Genomic DNA, 21,324 nt, shown 5'->3' with positions numbered 1-21,324 from the left:
CTCTGACCTTTCCAAACCAGCCTTCTAATACAGTCTCTGAGCAAGTTTCCTGAGCTATAAGATGTCTCTCATCCTTGTTTTCATTCATACTCCCTCACTTTACCCAGATCATGTACTTCCAAATCCACAGGGGGAGAAAAAGTGTGAATGTCTCGTCGCCATGGTAACAGCCCCATCTAAGCATGGGTTTGTAGTATTGCTGTATAGGCTGATACAGTGTTCAGAGAAGAGAAATAGAAATGGAAAGAATAGTGGAGGAGGTGTTGTTTCTCAGACAGACATATGAGACTCTTGCAGATGAGAGTAAGTGATAGCAGCCCAAGCTCTAATTAGGATGATGAAAAATTTGCTGTGTGATCAAAACCAATTTCACTGTCTCTCTGTTCTTTTCTTTCTCAGAGAGCCTTGTCAGACGTGCACACACTCCCGAGCATCACTCACACATCTTTTTATTAATTTTGACTCCTTAGTCCCTTTGTGTTGTATTTTCTCTCTGATTCCAGAATCTTGTACAAGCTGCATGCATTCTGATCATTTTTCCTTTGTTTTTCTTCTTATTCCAGTCCATTCTTTCATGTCTGCTCTTGCTGTGATACTAAACAAAGCACCTGTATCCCACAATAAGTGTAATCAGTATTGAAATGGCAATTCTAGCCTAAACTTAAGACTAATCACAGTTAACTTATGTTACATGTACTTATGTCCAATACAGCATTTATTTTTATTTTCAGAATTTACTGATTATAAAATCAGTATAATTAACAGGAATTATTATTGCATATGTCATCTAAAGTTATGCTGCTTGGCTTGAGTGTTTTGGGTACATTCTTTTTTTTTATTACTGTCCCAGAAATAATTGCAATAAATGATATTGTCATTTTAAGACAATTTTATGCCTCTAATATAAAAATAATAGCATAATTATGCACCTACACCCATTTAAAGGGTTGTTGAACATTTAGCAACTTACAAACCGGATTCCAAAAAAGTTGGGACACTAAACAAATTGTGAATAAAAACTGAATGCAATGATGTGGAGGTGCCAACATCTAATATTTTATTCAGAATAGAACACAAATCACAGATCCAAATTTCAAACTGAGAGAATGTATCATTTTAAGGGAAAAATATGTTGTTTCAAAATTCCATGGCGTTAAGGCCATTTTTTACCACTGTGTGGCATCCCCATTTTTTCTTACAACACTCAACAGACGTCTGGGGACAGAGGAGACCAGTTTCTCAAGTTTAGAAATAGGAATGCTCTCCCATTCATGTCTAATACAGGCCTCTAACTGTTCAGTCGTCTTGGGCCTTCTTTGTCGCACCTTCCTCTTTATGATGCGCCAAGTGTTCTCTATAGGTGAAAGATCTGGACTGCAGGCTGGCCATTTCAGTCCCTGGATCCTTCTTCTACGTAGCCATGATGTTGTGATTGCTGCAGAATGTGGTCTGGCATTATCTTGTTGAAAAATGCAGGGTCTTCCCTGAAAGAGGTGACGTCTAGATGAGAGCATATGTTGTTCTAGAACCTGAACATAGTTCTCTGCATTAATGGTGCCTTTCCAGACATTCAAGCTGCCCATGCCACAAGCAACCATGCAACCCCATACCATCAGTGATGCAGGCTTCTGAATGGAGCGTTGATAACAACTTGGGTTATCCTTGTCCTCTCTGGTCCGGATGACATGGCGTCCCAGTGTTCCATAAAGAACTTCAAATCGTGACTCATCTGACCACAGAACAGTCTTCCATTTTGCCACACTCCATTTTAAAAGACCCCTGGCCCAGTGCAAACGTCCTGAGCTTGTGGAGCTTGCTTAGAAATGGCTTCCTCTTTGCACTGTAGATTTTCAGCTGGCAGTGGCAGATGGCACGGTGGATTGTGTTCACTGACAATGCTTTCTGGAAGTATTCCTGAGCCCATTCTGTTATTTCCTTGACAGTGGTATTCCTGTTTGAGGTGCAGTGACATTTAAGGGCCCGGAGATCACAAGCATCCAGTAGAGTTTTACGGCCTTGACCCTTATGCACAACAATTGTTCCAGATTCTCTGAATCTTTTGATGATGTTCTGCACAGTTGATGATGATAACTTAAAAGTCTTTGCTATTTTACTCTGGGTAACACCATTCTGGTATTGCTGCACTATCTTTCTGCGCTACAATGGTGGAATTGGTGATCTTTTTACCATCTTGGCTTCAGAGACACACTGACATTCTGAGAAGCTGTTTTTATACCCAATCATGTTGTCAATTGACCTAATTAGTGTTAATTGGTCTTCCAGCTGTTCGTTATATGCTCAATTTCCTTTTTCCAGCCACTTATTGCTACTTGTCCCAACCTTTTTGGGATTTGTTGACACTGTGAAATTTTGAATCAAATATTTTTCCTTTAAAATGTTACATTTACTCAGATTAAACTTTTGATCTGTCATCTATGTTCTATTCCGAATAAAATATTGACATTTGCCATCTCCACATCATTGCATTCAGTTTTTATTCACAATTTGTTTAGTGTCCCAACTTTTTTGGAATCCGGTTTGTAGTTATTAAACTTAGCTGTTATGAATATTCAGACATTGGAACAGGAAAGCAAAAAATTCTTTAAAAAAAATAAAAACACTATTTTTAAACTAATCGACATGTCAACTTTCGAATGGAGAGGCCAGAGAAAACCATATGACAAAAATGAACAACTGGCTAAAATGTTGGCAACTTTCATTTTATGTAAACAAACACACATTTGGCAATATTATAATCAGCAAAAATTTGTACTGTAATATTCATATATTGTACAATAAGCTGATAATGCACACCAGAGCAATAGTGTAAATAGCTGTCTTTTTTTTGTTTGTTTTTTTTTGTTTTTTTTATATATTTACACAGGTCAGTGTAAATATAGAAAATTGCAGTACACTGTTTCATGTTATGGAATTAGCTGATACACAAGCACTACACTAAATAGTTAAAATGGATTAGTTGGATTAATCAATTATCACTAAATAGTTAATTAGTAAGAAAGAGGCTATAAAACATTTTCAGTTCTCAAACAGATACAAAATGGACTAGAATATCATTTAGTTTTTTTATCTGTTTTTTTTTCTGGACATTTTTCAGTCCAGCAGTGACACTGGGGGCTTTAAAAAACCCCAGCTACACTGCTGTGTCTGATCCACATGTGCCAGCGCATCATACACTAACACATCACCATCACTTCAGTGTCAGTGCAGCACTGAAAATGATCCACCACCCAAATCATATTTGCTCTGCAGTGGTCCTAACGACTGTATAAGAGTGATAAGTGGAACTGGACAGTGAGTGTAGAAACAAGGAGGTGGTCATAATATTAGGCTTGATCAGTATATCTTAAAAGTGTATTTTTCTGATCTCTCAAATATAGAGACAGTATTTGTCTCAACCTTTGTCCGTTTGATCCCTTTTCTATAGGACCGAGTATACTGGACAGACCTGGAGGATGAAGCCATCTACAGCGTCAATCGACTGACTGGGCATGACGTGGCCATGCTGGCACAACACCTTAACAACCCGCTGGATGTGGTGGTGTTCCATGAGCTCCGGCAACCCAAGGGTTTGTCCTACTGTTCTTCTACTGCAGCCCACTATGTACAGGCAGCTGTGTATATAATATCTGAACTCAGGAACAGATGAGCTGCCTGTTCTCTGTCTGTGTTATTCAGCAGTTGTTTTTACAGTTAATATGCATTTTGGTTTACCATTTAGGTGCGGTAATTCATAGCAAAGAAGTAGGCATTCTGCATGCAAGTGAACCAAAGTAAGATAATACACAAGAGTGAACAGCATTTGAATCCTTTTACGTTTATCTAAGGCTCAGAAATGCTGTGTACATGGGACCTATTTTCATTCATAAATGAACACTGCTTTTTTTAAGATTTAATAACAGCAGGAAAATAATGCAAAGTGAGAAAGTTTGAATGAATGAAAATGAAATTCATCTGCCAAGTTTCTCAAACAGATAAGGGTGTAATATTCATTCACCTCTGCAAACTGTAGCGAACTGAGAATACTTCATGAGGAGCAGAGCCAAATTTAAATATTACTCAATAAAGAAGCACACAGTGCTCAGTGCAGGGAGAACTTTCCCTTCAATATAAAATAATTCCCATATTTTCTTCTTTCCTTTTGTGGATAAAGGGGATTTGCTGTTTTTGTATTCTGTATTGGAGTCTCATGCTGCTTCCGCTGTTTGTGTGTGTCTCTCTTTCCCTCTTTCATCACTCACTTTCCTCTAACACTTTGATGATACAGTATGCTTTAGAGTGACAGGATGTGTGTGCCTGACTGTATGCTGGTATATTAATGCTGGCGGAGGGTGTGAATGTTTGTCTGTTTTCATGTTCTGAATGCTGGAAAGCTGATGGTTATAGATGGAATCTCTTCATTTGTGGTTTCTCTGAGGATTTTTGTGCTATCAGTCTGACTGACTATATTTAACCACTTTCAAAGCATTTCAATCCCACTAGGTCCCTTTGTGCAGATGAAAGTGTCTTTGTTGTTAAACTAGTCCTGAGAGCCATGTTAAAAGAATAAGAATCCTTTTGAAGGGTCAGTTATATCTCAGATGTATTGCTAAGAACATTTAGCAGCTGAACTGCAGTGCTGCACTAGCAGCAGTGCCACAAAAGTGTTTTTTGAAGTATAGAGTTGTGATAAAACCTTCTTTTGTATTTTCTCTATAGTCATGATACCATTCCAGCCTTCTTATGCTGATGTTTAAAGATGTACTCTCTTGTGATAACAGTGTTAAGTACACAATTCCCACGGCTAATGCAATTAACATACTTTGTGCATTTTTTATTTCCAGCTCCAGACAGCTGTAACATGGGTAGTCTACCCAATGGAGGCTGTGAGTACCTGTGCCTCAAAGCTCCTCAGATTACTGAACACTCACCTAAGTACACTTGTGCCTGCCCTGATGACGCAGAACTAGGTCCAGACATGCGCCGATGTGTCACAGGTAAATCACACAAACACAGCTAAAAATCATGCAAGCCTGTTCACAAAAGGATGTGTTAAAATAATATAGCATTTTTATTTTATGGTACTTCTAGTACATTTATGGAATCATTAGTCTATATGTTTCTGATTCATGTTTCCACAGATGTTTTAACAAAATCCTTATTGCAGTGGTACTTTAGTAAGGGCACTGAAGCTGTGGAGCTGAAGCATAAAAAAGTAGCATTAATGTAGTTTCGCTTCCAGGAAAAATTAATAAGGAACAAATCCAGGCCACCTGACTGCCTGCAATATAGCCTCCAAGGAACGTGTGTCTGTTTGAAATATTTGTAGGATACCTCTACTAATGAATGATTTCGATTACTAAGGGACCTATATTGCTCAGCTTTGTACACGTTACTTAAATAAACTTCACAGAAAAACACTGGCATGCTGTAGAGCACTATGTCTCTAAATGTACAAGCATTGGCTACAGGGGTATAAAGCCCAGTGCTTGGGAGTAGGAGCAGTTGAACTGATCTTTGGAGTGATGGAGCAACATCCAGTACCCATGGAATGAATATCAGTACCTAACCTCACTAATGTTTATGTGGCTGAATGCAATCAAAGCCTCAAGCTTTGAAGATTACACACTGTTACTGCAAGAAGAGTGAGGAGAGGCAAATTCTTTATAAATAGCCTAGAGCAAGAGTCTGTAAACTTTTGACAATTTAATGTGCTTTGCATTTTTACTTTCTGAAAAATTGTATGCAAATTGTATGCAAGCCAATCTATTGAGCGGTTATGCATATTAATGACATAAATGCACATGCATAAGCAATTTGTATGTATTCCTACTTTCCATTTGTACCATTTTTCACTCTCTCCTTTTCTCTACACAGTGGTAAAGACTACAGCCTCAACAACATCCACCTCTCCAACAACAACAGAACCTTCCACCACCACCCCTGCCTCTACAACTACCACCACCACCACAACTATCACCAGTACCACCAGCAGTACAACAAGTACTACCACCTCAACTACACCAACTACTACTGCTGCAATTACATCAGTTCTCACAACGACACACAGTACCACAGCTCCAAATCCGTCAACCACACTGTCTTCTACCAGCACACATTCATCTCCAACTTCATCCTCCACTACAAGCACCACACTGCCATGGCAACAGGATACCTCCACCCAGAGAGCAGTAAACGACAGACAGATGACAAGCCCAGGCACAGTCTCCCAGAGCAATGGGACAAAGGGTGAGAACACCAACCTATCACACCGTGGTGAGTGTCCCAAAACAGTGGGAGGAGGGGCTTGCAGCATGTTCTGAGCTAGCACTTTTTAAGTACTTTATAGATATTTTCATAAGATATTTAAAACAGTTGCAAAACCAGCAGACATATTAGTGGGTAAATAAGTGGGAGAGTGAGTCAGATAGACAGATATACACAGACAGGCAGAAGATGTTACCACAAGGATTGGCTGTGAGACTGGGTATTTTTCAAAATGTCATTTAAATATTCAGTACTGTGCAAAAGTTAGAGACTAACTTTGATTTAATTTCAGAAACTATATTTCATTCCGTTTCATTTCTAGTCAAACTGGCCATTTAATACAGGTTTTTGATTTTTGAGCATCAAGATAAACACAAATTTATGCTGAAGCCTTGAAAACTTTATATGATTTTAGACTTTTTCCTGTGTTGTTTGTCTATATTTTCCCTTATTTACTGTTGCATTGCTCTGTTTTTCAAATTATTTTCAAGAAATCATTAAGAAATATACAGGGTTATTTTTAATGCCTTCAAATGTCTTTTGTAAACATTGTAAACATGGCTGAAGTACCCTTGAACAAGTCACTGAACCCCCAAGTTCTCCCTGGGGCCCGGGGATGGCTGTAGTGTAGTTTAGCCTCTACTACACTAGTACGTGTGTGCTGCCACAGATGGCAACAGATCATTGTACAATGAAAAATAATTGCACATTATTATTATTATTATATCATAATGGACAGTCCGTTTTTAATGACTTTTTAATTATTAAAAATATATATATTGCTAAAAATCATCTCTGATATTTGCACAGTAGTATATATTGAAACGTATGATTGACAAACTTAGAAGATATTAAACAAAATGTTGTTCAGGTGAGTAAACATGTTGTGCATGTAGGTGTTAATATCAGTCTTGTGCTGCTGTACTCTCAGTATTTTTGAATGATTCCATTTTCTCTTTCTCCCTGGAAATCTTGCCTCAAGTTAACCAAGCCTCCAACTTGTTCTGTACATTAGATATGGAAATGAGATTGCGTTTCTGACTGAGCTGCATTCCCTGCAGCAGCAGAAGAGTCCACAGCCTCTGAAAGTTAATGTGTGTGGGGGAATTTGCTTTCTGAGCAGTGCCTAGGCCACTTGAGGGTGATAGATTAGGCTGTAGCAGTAGTCATAGGTAGCAGCACGACTCTGTGCTGAATTAGGGCAGGCAGTGGAGAAAGAGGAGCAGCCAGGCTTGACTGATGAACACTGCCCTGGGCCCTGTTCTCTACCACTCCCGTTTCATCCCATACACCCCCACCGTGGTAAATGGTCTTGCCTGAATACACTGGTCCCTGGTCCCAGGACAGGGACTGCCTCCCTCTGTGAGATTAAGATGTAGAAGATGTTTTCTCATAGAATGTTTCTGCAGTGAAATTTTACAAGGTGGCGACACAGTGTTCATGTGGCATTGCTGTCTCACGGCTCCAGGGTTCTGGAGTTTTGAAGTCAAACCTCACCTGGGGTCAGCATCTGTGAGGAGTTTGGTGTGTTCTCCCGATGCCTGTGTAGGTTTTCACCAGCTGCCCTATTTACATCCCACAGTCCAAAAAACACATGATGGTAGGTGGATTGGCTATTCAAAAGAGCCCGTATATGTGATTGTGTGAAGCCCTGTGATGGACAAATGGCTTTGTTCCTTCCTTGTGCCAACCATCTCACATTACTTACTCACATTTTTACCCTCTCTAGTCTTTTGCTAGAACTTAAGAAAGCCAGCCTCCAACTTTAAGCAAGAATATAACTATCTGGATAATTTATCAAATTATCAAAGAACACTGCTGAGTTTTCTGGACCAGGTTAATCTCAGATGAGTTCAGGTTTCAGCTTGTTTCTGGGATAAACAGATGTCCAGTTCTCTGTGTCCAGGATAAAAGAAACCTCCAGTTTGTGAAGTGCTAAAAGGTGCAAAAAGCTGCAGTCCAGATCTGTCTCCTATGGTGCATCATAATCAGACTTATCTGCCACAAACTGTTCAGAATTTGAAATGTAGTATAAAGCATTCATTGACAAAATTCCACTTGCAGAATTTGAACAATTCATAATCTGTTCTCAAACAGTGGACATCTTATTCAGAATGTTATTACAACATTTAATTTTTTATAAATGCCTTTGTTTTTGTACTTCCTCTTCTAAATAATATAAGGCTTAAAAAATCCCACACATCTTCCTCTCACTGACCTCTTTGTTAACTAGAAATAATATAAAGGACAGATACATTTTGTTTCACACAGTTCAGTACCTTAATTTTTTGAGGTTGTGGCAGGCAGGCTTGCAGCGGGCACAGACAGGGCTCATCCTGGCAGATTACCATGATTACCAAGATGATACCCAGATTTCTGTTAATAGAACAGAATCTATACTTGTTTTTTTTTAAATGCGTTTCTTATATTGTGTAACCAGGGAAGAGGAGGTACAAAAACAATAACATTTACTTAACATTAAATATTTTAGTACAATCTAAATAGCCAGTTTGTAAGTTCTACTTCAAAAGTTGAAGTTTTTCTTCAATAGAGACAGAAAAAATGAAAAACAAATGATTACCTATGTTTTAACTTGAAATATAAAATAGGAAGATCTATTGACCCATTTGCCTGTTCCGCATGTTGTAAGGCATATCTTATATATTAACACAGTCTGTGTATATTTCGCTCTTTTCATATTCAGTTGAGAATGTGAAATTAGAAAAAAAATGTATATATATATATAATTCATTCATTCATTATCTGTAACCGCTTATCCAGTTCAGGGTTGCGGTGGGTCCAGAGCCTACCTGGAATCTTTGGGCACAAGGCGGGTATACACCCTGGAGGGGGCACCAGTCCTTCACAGGGCAACACAGACACACACACACATTCACTCACACACTCACACCTACGGACACTTTTGAGTCACCAATCCACCTACCAACGTATGTTTTTGGACTGTGGGAGGAAACTGGAGCACCTGGAGGAAACCCACGCAGACACGGGGAGAACATACCAACTCCTCACAGACAGTCACCTGGAGCGGGAATCAAACCCACAACCTCCAGGCCCCTGGAGCTGTGTGATTGCGACACTACCTGCTGCGCCACTGTGCCACATATATATATATATATATATATATATATATATATATATATATATATATATATATATATATATATATATATATATATATATATATATATATATATATATATATATATATATATATATATATATATATATATATATATATATGCACTAAATAAAAATGTTGAGTAAAACTAATCCCTTCGATAAGGGATTAGTTTAGATTAAAAACATCATCAAATATATATTTGAAATAATGGTTGAACTGGAAAATCTGTTCATAGTTCTTTCATTTTTGAAGCAAATTTCTGCTGCTTCTCTCAGTTCAAAGTGGCCTCTCTTTTATTTTAATATTTTTTCTTATTGCCATAAACAGACTAAACAAATAGACAAGTAAATAAGAGGTTTCCCTTACCATCATGCAGAGAATAAAAGTACAGGGTGGGCCATTTATATGGATTCACCTTAATAAAATGGGAATGGTTGGTGATATTAACTTCCTGTTTGTGGCACATTAGTATATGGAAGGGGGAAAACATCTCAAGATGGGTGGTGACCATGGTGGCCATTTTGAAACTTTTGTTTTTTCAATGTGAAGAGGATCATGTGACACATCAAACTGATAGGGAATTTCACAAGAAAATCAATGGTGTACTTGGTTTTAACGTACCTTTATTCATGAGTATTTTTCATGAGTTATTTACAAGTTTCTGATCACTTATAAAATGTGTTCAAAGTGCTGCCCATTGTGTTGGATTGTCAATGCAACCCTCTTCTCGCACTCTTCACACACTGATAGCAACACCACAGGAGAAATGCTAGCACAGGCTTCCAGTATCCATAGTTTCAGGTGCTACACATCTTGTATCTTCACAGCATAGACATTTGCTTTCAGATGATCCCAAAGATAAAAGTCTAAGGTGGTCAGATCTTGGGGGCCATTTAACTGGCCCACGACGACCAATCCACTTTCCAGGAAACTGTTCATCTTGGAATGCTCGGACCTGACACCCATAATGTGGTGGTGAACCATCTTGCTTGAAAAATGCAGGGAACGTGCCAGCTTCAGTGTATAAAGAGGGAAACACATCATCATGTCGCAGTTTCGCATATCCAGTGGCCTTGAGGTATCCATTGATGAAGAATGGCCCCACTATCTTTGTATCCCATATACCACACCATACCATCAAGATGTGCAGCACCTGAAACTACGGATACTGGAAGCCTGTGCTAGCATTTCTTCTGTGGTGTTGCTATCAGTGTGTGAAGAGTGGAAGAAGAGGGTTGCATTGACAATCCAACACAATGGGCAGCACTTTGAACACATTTTATAAGTGGTCAGAAACTTGTAAATTAGTCATGAAAGAATAAAGTTACGTTAAAAGCACACCATTGTTTTTCTTGTGAAATTCCCTATCAGTTTGATGTGTCATATGACCCTCTTCCCATTGAAAAAACAAAAGTTGGATCCAAAATGGCCGACTTCAAAATGGCCACCTTGGTCACCACCCATCTTGAAAAATTTCCCCCCTCCCATATACTAATGTGCCACAAACAGGAAGTTAATATCACCAACCATTTCCATTTTAATAAGGTGTATCCATATAAATGGCCCACCCTGTATAATATAAAGGAGAGCATTAATATAGTAGCTACACTAAGTCTGAATATATAAGTCTACTGCTGGAAATGCTAGCCAGATGATGTTCAAAAAAACATCTGCAAATAACCAGAATTTACAATGTACTGGCATGCACAGTGGGATGCAGTTCATGATAATAAGCATAAGCTTTCGAATTTGCAGCCTTTAGGTCTGTCAGGATGTAAAGGTCTGGTTTTCTTGACAGAGGGGTATAAAATTGGACATATTAGAATATCAGCATGTCAGAAGTGTATAGTATAACTATGAATGTGATATAGCTGTATTTTTGTAAGACGTTTTATGAAATGGGGGAAAAACTGTAGAATCCACCTGCTAAATATTCCTTTAGTAACATTTATTGTGCCTTGAATACTGTTGTATATTTTGCCAAAAAAAACTTTTTCTGATGCTCATCACTTTGTAGTAGGGATATCATGTATGTTAATGCTCATATATTATTATGTATGCTCATATCATCCCCTCCGATTCTAAATCTCTGGGCTTAGACTACATTATCAGACACTAATTTTGTTTTAGCTAATGGTTTAGCTAATGTGATAAATGTGGGATGTGTTCTGCTTTCGCGGAAAACTGACTTGAGACTTGGGAGAGAGGATTAGAAGTAGCATTTCTTCAGTGAAATTGTGTGTGTGTGTTAGTTAGAAGCGAAAGAGATGCTGTGTGACAAAGAGATAAGATTTTGGTTGTTTGCCAAAGCAAATGGCTTCTGTGCTCTGTGGAAGGAAAAGAAGGATGCAGCTGTCCAACAGAGCAAGCAAAATTAATGACCTGCTCTTACCTTAACCTCTCAATCTCTCTACTTTGTCCTTCCTGAGCTGTTAATGTGCCATCCTGTTTTCACTATATTAAATAAAGTAATAGTTTATTATGAGGACTGTGGGAGGGGCAGTGCTTTTTGCATAAATTCTGAGTTATGAGTCAATTAAGATGTAGATGATGAGTGCTCTCATCAATTAGGCTATAACGACATTACTGCATCCCCTATCTTTAACCACCATCACATTCATATTCTCTCTCTCTCTCTCTCTCTCTCTCTCTCTGAAGCTGCAAGTGATCACTTCCTCCTGGGAAACAACATTACTGTAGCAGTTCTGGGTATTGTCATTCCAATAGGTAAGTGTCGATTCTCAGTTTGAATCCTGCATGTCTTTCTTCTAACCCTCTGAATATCTCCTGCCTTTGCTGTGTGTTAACTAGGGCTGCAAGATATATACATAAACATGGACATAGTTATAATACATTGCAATATCATTTTTTTCTACTATAAGATTTAGATTTGCAGCTATATACAATTATTTGAATCAAAAAAAGCATGTGTCGTCATAATCCTTTCAAAACAGTTTGTTTACATAGTCATACAATCTCTCTCTTTCTCTCTCTCTCTCTGCTGAAATTATATATTGTGCAGCCCTAGAATAAACTCACTTGCTTTGACTGATATTTCCCTTAGGAGAGTCCAAAGTAGTCATTCATAAGAGCAGTGCCATCCACTGTAATGCTGATATTCATAATAATAAAAAGCAGTTACTGTGGACTTTATTTAAAGGGAAATTTTTTGTGCAATGCATTTCCCCATTTTATCATTCTCAGAGTAAAAGTGCAGTTCTTCTTACCATAAGACTGAAAGTGGAAATGTCTGAAAACAATTTTATGAAATCTAACTAAAAGTAAATTCAATGCAGAGTTGCAAATGAAATACAGCATAACTATTAAACATAAGTATAAAAAGCCAATACTGTGTTAACCTTGATGATGATTACTAATATATGCTGATTGCTGATTACTGATCTGTCTAGAGACAGTCATCAGTCACTGAGTGTGAAGATGACCTTGTCTCTGCACCTGTTCATGACTGAGGTCACTTTAAGTACATTTTAATCCCAGTACAAAATCATTTTACAGGTGTTTTGTAATTTCAGTCTCTCTTTCTTATCCATCTTATATTTGATTATTGTATTCTTAAACACTCAGGCTGGGAACAGCCTGTTAGACACATGCTGTATTCTAGCTGTGTAGAGGAGGACTGTAGGAATCAGTGAGTGGAGAAAAACACATCATGAGGAGGTCTCTCGTGTCCCTCGGACAAAAGAGCAATTAAGGGGAACTTTCAGGGGACCAGCATAGGCATTGCTGATCTTTTTAAATTAGTAGAGGGGCTAGGCAGCCGCTGCAGTGTAGCCAAGCATGGCTATCACTTCCTCCTGAATTGCAATGTACTGCAGCTCCCCCACATATAAACACACACATACAACCCACTCTCATCTTTCTCTCTGTGTCTTCAAGGCCTCCAGCATGACCCTTCATTCCTTTCCTAGAAATTCATTGTGAATGTGCATGCCTGTTTGCAGCTCTGGCTCTGATAACAATGCTCTTCAGAACAATTTTGGCCAAAGCCAGTTTAGGATTTCTGTTCTATACATAGTTTAATAAATCAAACCAAAGATTTAGAAGTTAAAGGAATATTCCAGTAAGTTTCATCTGTATCTGCCACATCTGCATCATACAACTAATCACCATGTATACTGATTTAGATGTGCTTTACAGTAAGAGTCACTGTCATGTTGTGTCAATATATGTCCTAGATATATTTATATTTATAGAACACTTCACTGACATTCTTCAAATAAATAAATGTGGACACAAAATATTTTGGGTCAGCCTTTGAAAAGTGAGAAAGTCTCTCACACCCACACAAAAGCCTGTTGCTGACAGCAGTGCAGTATATAATCTTACCTAATTTTGATAATACAAAGCTAGTAAGGCTGTATTCATATAATATCTTAACTGAGTTCACATTGCACAGATACATAAAATGACAACCAACAGCATGTTTTAAAAGCTGAATATCAAGCGCCCTGGTATAAAAATGTCACAGAAGGCATTAAAAATATTTATGGATCACTGTGTGTCTTGTCTTAGATGACTCAACTCATATACATAAATATTTGCCGTAACATTTTTGTTTTAATAGTAAAGGAGCGTTTTAAGCACACAATTCACAGAGAGCTGACTGCATTGATGGAGCAAACACCTAAGAGTGCAATTTAAAATGTAGTTTTTGACATTGGAAATGCCTAATGGGAACCAGGTTTCACTTGTACATGTCTCCTGTTTCAAAATCTACGTGAAATTCACATTGCTAAAGGACTGAAGACTTGAGGCAATGGTTGCTTGCGTGATAGCTTTTTTTTCCAAAAGGAACAATTTGTTGTAATTCTTTAGCAGTTTCATAGTGTGATACAATCTTTTTCAGAAAGCTGTGAAACAGCACGTGTGGCAGATATTAGGTTGAAAAAGACTGAAATGTTCCTTAAAGTTCTGACATATTTGTAATTGAACAGGTGTTTGAGTTTAAAATTCATTATTGACTAAATGCAGTGATAGATCTTTAGAGAATTTTGAAGTAATTTTTAACTGTTTAGTTACCAAACACTGCACCTGCTTTTTTTGAGCCTACTGTGCCAAGCTGCTGTGTGTTATGAATGTGTGTCATGAAGCGCTGCTCAGTGTCCTCTGGCTGTGTTAACGCCCTCGCCGTGTCTGTCGGCTGTGTGTTAAACGCATGCAGTTCCTATCCTTGCCACAGTGGTCATCGGCCTGCTGTGTACCGGAGCCTACCTGGTTTGGCGAAACTGGAGACGGCGCAACACCAAGAGCATGAACTTTGATAACCCAGTGTACCGCAAGACTACAGAGGACGAAGACGAGGACGAAATCCACATCGGTCGCAGTGAGCAGATCGGACACGTCTACCCAGCCGTGAGTGGCAGTGCTAGACAGCCCTTCATAGCTCTCCCTCTAGGGGGCAGTATCCCCGATCCAGCCGCTCACTGGTACTCAGGGGCACCAATGTTAACGAGCACCAAGTGAAGGCAAGGAAGGTGGTTTAATATGGGTGAAAAGGACAAGCCAGTCATGGCCAGCACATGCTGATGTTAGAAAAGGAGACCATGCTGCAGCACTAAATTCACACGTTCTCCTCCGTCTATCAGATACAGGAATATTTTCTCTTCACGCTTCACAACCTTCATTTTCATTCATATATTTCTGGAGGAGAAACACCATCTTGATGTTTTTTCTATTTAGAATCATTTGTTTTTGTTTGGTCTATCATAGTATGTCTTAGCATTATATTTCTTGTTGGGTGTTTGATAACTTGGAAGTGGTGAACCTCCCAGAGCCTTTAAGTTACTCTTTTTTATTCAGTGTGGCTGAGACAGGGGGTAAGTACTGAGCACCTTAGATGACTGGACAATCTTTTTGAGGAAACGTGTGGGTGGTTTGTTTCATTGTGTTGATATCAGTGTGTATTTGGTTAGATCACAGGTTTTGCTCATGCACTGATAGTATCTTAGTAATCACAAGTCTGACTTGAAGTTTGCATTGCAGGATTGGACATCAATGTGTCACAAGGTAGCTTTTAAGTGAGTGGTATTATAGCATCTCGTTCCACTTCAGAAGCAGAGACGGTGAAATTCCTCTGTATCAGCTCATAATATCGGCTCGTCTAATGATAAAGAGAGAGGATTCTGGGCAAAGTTTGAACAGAAATATGTTCTTCTCCAATCAGAGCGCTAGCTTTAAGTTGAAATAGAGCTGTCAGTGGGTCTGGGCAAGGCCCTCTATCAGTGACCGAATGGCAAGACAGAATACCCTCCAGAGCTCCAGTGGAGATGTGCTGGGGGTGTGGAAATATACTTTTTGGACACCTGTGTCTGTGACTCCTCTTCTACTGATTTGCTCCAAAAATGTATCTTTCTCTCTCCCTCTCTCTCTCTCTCTCTCTCTCTCTCTCTCTCTCTCTCTCTCTCTCTCTCTCTCTCTCTCTTTCATGGTTCTCTATTTAAATTTATATCCCTTTTTCTTTCTAGGTCTGTCACAATCAATATCTTTCAGCATGTTATATTAAATATTAATAATATAAATATATTTATTTTTAATATTTGGCTTTTGTATTTGTTGATAAATACTAGTGTGGCCCTATTTGTTTATCTCCTTTCCTAGGTTTTACTTTCTCAACAAATGGCAGACTGCGCTTAAGTTCAAATTGCATAACCACTAAAGGTGTTACTGTACCCATTGCAATTTGAACTTCTGCAGTTTTCATATGTCCTCTGACAGCTCAATAATTTGCTTCCAACCCATTTGATAAGCAACTTGGACAAGTAATTCGTCTAAAAAATTGTGATCAGTTCAAATAATTGCTCTCAGTTAATTCTGATAGGCTTTTTCTCACTTTTTCCTTTTCTGTCTTTTCTCCCTTTCTCTCTTGCTTCCTTCCTTCCTTCACTCTTTCTGTAACACTGCATGTTTGTAACAGTATTTTTATTTTTTGTTTGTTTTTTTTTATCTGCTCTCTGCAGCGCGTGGCGCTCAGTATGGAGGATGATGGATTCCCCTGAGGCTGTTTTCTCCTTCCCTATGTCCCTCCCTCCTCCCTTCCCTTTCTCCCTGTGTCCATCCATCCTCTCGTCGTGGACCTCTGGTCTCCTGGGGAGACTACACCACTACACAGGGATTCACACAGAGAGAGCAGAGGACACACATATGCTCTCCACGGCTGAGTGGTACCAGACAAACTGGGTTTGTCTTTTAGAGTCTGTGTAAGCCTATAGCTTGTCTTTCAAAATCAACAGTCATTACAGACTAATAATAACCTCTTTTTAGCACCTACAACACTTACTACTGCATCTGCCCATAGGAACAGTAGTAGTCAATGCTGCTTAATGGCAACTAACCTTACACGCATGTGCTATTTAAACTCCTGATTGTGGGGGGTGCCGCAATATGCACTGCAGGAATGGCCTGCTGTGTTTCATTAATTAGATGCTGATGGGGTTTTTTGGCTGATGTAAACATGCTAAGCCTGTTTGGGGTTGAGCCGTGCATACAGAAGTTGGTATCTTTGTGGGCTTAGCTGTGCTAGAGGCCAGAAACACAGGAAACAGCGGGACAGAGCACAAGGGAGGTGATGGTGGCTAATCTGTGGTATTGGCATGAGATGTTCATAAAATTAACACTGAATGGTGAAAGAGGGCATATCATTTGCATAAATAATATATGTAAATTTCTGACATAAACAATAAACGGTCTGAAGCTGAATCTTATACAACATAAGAAAATAATTTCTTACAATAACGTCATTGAAAGCAGCAACCAGTAAGTAAAACTCCATATAGATTCTGGCAGCAATCTTCCAGTGACACTTCAACTATACTTAGATGTCTTCCATAAATAATGGATCCAGGCATAATATTTCATGATTATTTAACTTGTCATTATAAGGAAAGGAAGACAGTTTCCCATACTGTAGGTGTCTCTTTCGTCAGCACACCAGCACCAGTCTTCCATGTCCCAAAGCTCATTAACTCCTGAGCTCTTCCCAGCCTCTTCATACGCAGGGATACAAACCTTGCCTCTCACTCCTGGAGAGCTTGCATGGGGGATCTTTTGGTTATATTTTATTGTGCATGTCAGGGTGACTGTACACATGAAGAAATAAGCCTGATTGTTTGAATTCAGCCTTGAAATCATGTTGATAATGATTCTATTTGTTTTGTACCTGGTCATATATATTACTCCTGTCTCTAGTATCAGTAGTATTTAGCCTGTGAATAAGACACTAATTATCACATGCTGTGACTTCATTGTCCGAAAGATTAATCATAGATCGCAGCTCCCTGTGTCTGGCGTATGGGCTTCTCGCTCATATCCGGGTCTGTCATGTTGAACCCATCCTGTGCAGTCCACAAGATGAATGGATGATCATTTATCTTTGCACCATTTCATCTCTGGGACATTGCTTGTCTGATTGGACACCTGTAAAACAGGTTCAAATCTGACCTGATAATATAATGAAGCACTGTATTTGAAGAGCATGAAGCTGGCATACTGCTGTACATGTGAATGTGTTCAAGGTGACACTACAAAACCTAAGCATGTTTGAGCCATGTTGTCACTGCAGCAGATGGTGCAGCTCTGAAAATGTAAGCCTCGACTTAGTGGACATCCACCCAAAAGTATATATTTATATATATACACCTCAGAACACTACAAAATGTTTCAGATTTGATTTTAAGATTTTAACACTGTAACAGTTCATTTCCCTGCTGGTTAAATCCTAACTGATTAGAGGATTTCTCATCTGCCAGATGGTGGATTTTTCAACCCCAGAAAGAAATCTGTCTTGTATTTCTCTTTAAGTGATCTGAGAACAGGGTTTGTGAGACTGATGACTCCTCATCGTCTGTGCGTGTTGTGTTTTGTGCTTTGCCACGTGTGGGTGGCCTTGCATCTGGAGTGCCTGTTTGTTCTTGGCCCTCTCTGTTATTCTCTCCTGTGACATGCCTAGTAAAGCGTGGGGCTTGTGCAGCACCTTCCACATTTCAAAGAGAGCTCCTCCAATAAGCTACTGCATGTTTGCTAGTGTGGGAGTCAGCTGGTCAAGGTTCTTCCAGCATGAATTGTGGGAGAGAAAGTGGGTGCATATGTTTTTTTGGGGTTTTTTTTTTCTTTCCTGACCACAGTGGGCTTTGTGCTCTGTTATAGTGTATGGTCTGTTCTGATCATGCTACCTTGTGCCCCCTCACTCTCTCGCTGTTCTTGCAGCTTTCCATCTTTGTGGATGGCAGTGCTGTGATTGATTTTATATGTAAGGCTATTCTGAAACTTACAGATGTATGTTTTGTTGATCCTCATACATGTTTCATAAGGACCTGTTTGAAAAACACATTTTATCGCTGTCATACCAGGACCTTGTTACTGAACATGTCTTAACAAATGGACCAATAGTAATTGTTCTCCCTCCCTTATACAGTTCTGTTATGACAGCGACAGTTTGAAAGACTCCAGCTCTTTGATAGTAAGAAATATTTTGTAACATTGCTAAGATAATAGACTAGATTTTTTAATGTTCTGATGTTATATATCACATCCTTCAGATATTCCTTTGATGCCAGGTCTAATAATGTGAACCACATAGGTCTGAGACGCTTAAGAGTCTTAGGCGAGCAATACAGGGTAATAATATTTGTCTTTCTCCAGACTAGGTCTGAGTATTCAAGGGTGTTTTTGTATGTGTACATAAATATATCTGGTTAGTGTTTCTGCTTTTAGAGATCAGAGTTCTGCACAAACATCCTTTTTTTAAGTAGCTGCAACTCCATAACATCATTGGTTTAATCAGGTGCTGCTCTGGAGTTGGCTCATTTTCAAACACTGGTAAAAGGATGCTTTGAGCACATTAGGTGTCAAGGTTTTTAAAAACTATTCAAGGTCTCTTAAGTACGGGATACATACACATGCTATAGAGCATAATGTATTGTGCATTCCCATAGAGTTCTAGAAGAAGCTTATAGAGTCTGTCAGCTGTTGCTCAACCTCTCCGTAGATGACTACCAGTGCTTTGTCAACCTTTCTGCATTCTTACTTCTATGCATATCTTATGGTAATCCCTGCCGTCCTATGGTGCAGTGCAGGGTTGCACCGTGCTGCTTTTTCATCTTTACCCATCGTGACTAACATCAGTTTTTAACCATCTCCAGCCTATTCACCACCTGCTTTGTCAGCTCATCTTCCTCATGGCCCCTGAAACTTACGTTGTGTTTGAAAGGGCTACCTTTTCCTCCACTTGGGAAAAATACACTCACACATGCACACACACTGGACAAAAGAGCCAGACGCTCTCCTGGAACTGTACAGAACTCCCTCTTCAGTGTCGTGGACCTCAAGAGCAAAGCCTTCCCCCACCGAGTGATTTGATTTGTGAAAGGTATATTTGGTGACTTACCTGTAAAGCTTGGTCCTTCTCACCCTGGTGACATTCCTCTTAATTCGCTTTGTGATCTGTGGATATTATGACCTTCATTTTGATTTCCCTTGTGAGATCGTGTACTACTTGAAGAAATGTCCAGGCTAATTTTCTTTTTTTTTTTAATCCATATGTCAATGTACAGTTTCCAGAAGCAGGTAGAAGGGGGCCGTTATTTTCATTCAATCAAAACATGTCCATTCCACAAACGTATCCACATTTTCTACACTGTTTGTTGCACAAACTTTTTCAAGAAGCCTTCTGCACTGTGTAAATGATTACATGGGGGTGGGGGAGGGGGTGACGAGAGCTGTCCACTGGGTTTGAATCATGATTTGTAAATAGGTTTTCATACAGCAAAACTTTTGATAATGTTTTGAACATTTCTTTAAAAGGATATGTATATTAGCCTCCTGGAGAAGAAGAAAGAGTGTAGACCATATATGAATTTATTTGTAAACAAGAGCACTGGATTTCTTTACTACTTGATTGTAACTAAAAATTAATCTGCCAAAGTGTTTTTATTTTATTTTCTCTGTTCGTTTTTAATTTAATTAGCGTTTTAACAGTAAATCAATGCAGAAATTAGAATTCATGTTGTATTTAATTCTATTTAATAGATTCCGTTCTTTGTTGAAAGAGAAGATTATCAGTTTAATTTATTGGTGCCTTGTTTGTGTTAATGTATTTTACATTTTGTGTGTTTGTGTCTATCTAGGAATTTTTTTTCCTTTTTTTTTTAAATCTTTTTCTTTTGGGGACAACTTTTAACTTAGTGACATACTACTTACATGGGATATCTGTACTGTATGCCAAAATGGTCTCACTCACGTTTGTATGAAAATTGAACTGTTGATAAATATCTCTATATATTGATATATTAAATTGATGAAAATCAGTTTTGGTGTATTGTCGTTTTTCATTCATCATCAGTGAAACTCTGCTGAGAGATTTAAAGCCAATGTTATGGTTTGAATTATTATTTTATTTTTTTTGCTTTTAAATCAGCACCGTTTACTGGGCGTAAACGCTCTTGGCTGCTAGTGTTTCCCCTCTGTGTGTTGTGTCTGGTTCCCCGGAGATGATGATGGTGGTGGTGGTGGCTCTTTGTCTGCTTCTGGCAGGAAGAAATACCCTCCCACCCCCCCACTGCATAGCAGGCTAATTTGCTTAATGTCTCTATTCTGTTTTAGTGTGTGCTGAATGGGAAAGACAACAGACTAAACCCCAGTGGCCTCTGTCTCCGACAGCAGCCAGGACAGTTGATGGATATGATATTCACAAGGTTGCCATGGTATCTCAGAGGGGGCGTGGCTTCACTGTTGTACGAGGATCTTGCTTGACATTGCTGTGTACTTGATGAGACTGGGTCATTTTATGGCATGTAATTGGCCTAAAAAGGGATCTGAAAAAAACACTATTATTTCGCTGATCCCTGCAGACGTAATGCCACTTATCATTCATCATCCATTGGTACAGGAGGGCTTTTTTTCCC

The 21,324-nt window shown here is 38.9% G+C and overlaps 1 protein-coding gene across 5 annotated transcripts in view; it reads left to right on the top strand.

Moving 5' to 3' along the window:
• Positions 1–21,324, top strand: part of lrp8 (low density lipoprotein receptor-related protein 8, apolipoprotein e receptor) — a 183,206-nt gene that overhangs the window by 154,518 nt on the left and 7,364 nt on the right. The window contains exons 14-19 of one of the 5 annotated variants that reach the window (XM_066665570.1): positions 3,446–3,587; positions 4,842–4,994; positions 5,875–6,273; positions 12,065–12,133; positions 14,589–14,779; positions 16,384–20,678. In XM_066665570.1, the coding sequence (XP_066521667.1) occupies positions 3,446–3,587; positions 4,842–4,994; positions 5,875–6,273; positions 12,065–12,133; positions 14,589–14,779; positions 16,384–16,422 (993 nt within the window). In that variant the 3' untranslated portion in view covers positions 16,423–20,678. Of the gene's footprint in view, positions 1–3,445; positions 3,588–4,841; positions 4,995–5,874; positions 6,274–12,064; positions 12,134–14,588; positions 15,763–16,383; positions 20,679–21,324 lie in introns of those variants that run through there. The other 4 variants (XM_066665569.1, XM_066665568.1, XM_066665566.1 and 1 more) reach the window with 4 other exon arrangements.

This window comes from Hoplias malabaricus, chromosome 3 (genome assembly GCF_029633855.1).
Source record: "Hoplias malabaricus isolate fHopMal1 chromosome 3, fHopMal1.hap1, whole genome shotgun sequence".
Taxonomy (NCBI): domain Eukaryota; kingdom Metazoa; phylum Chordata; class Actinopteri; order Characiformes; family Erythrinidae; genus Hoplias; species Hoplias malabaricus.
This window is presented reverse-complemented; position numbering and strand designations above follow the sequence as displayed.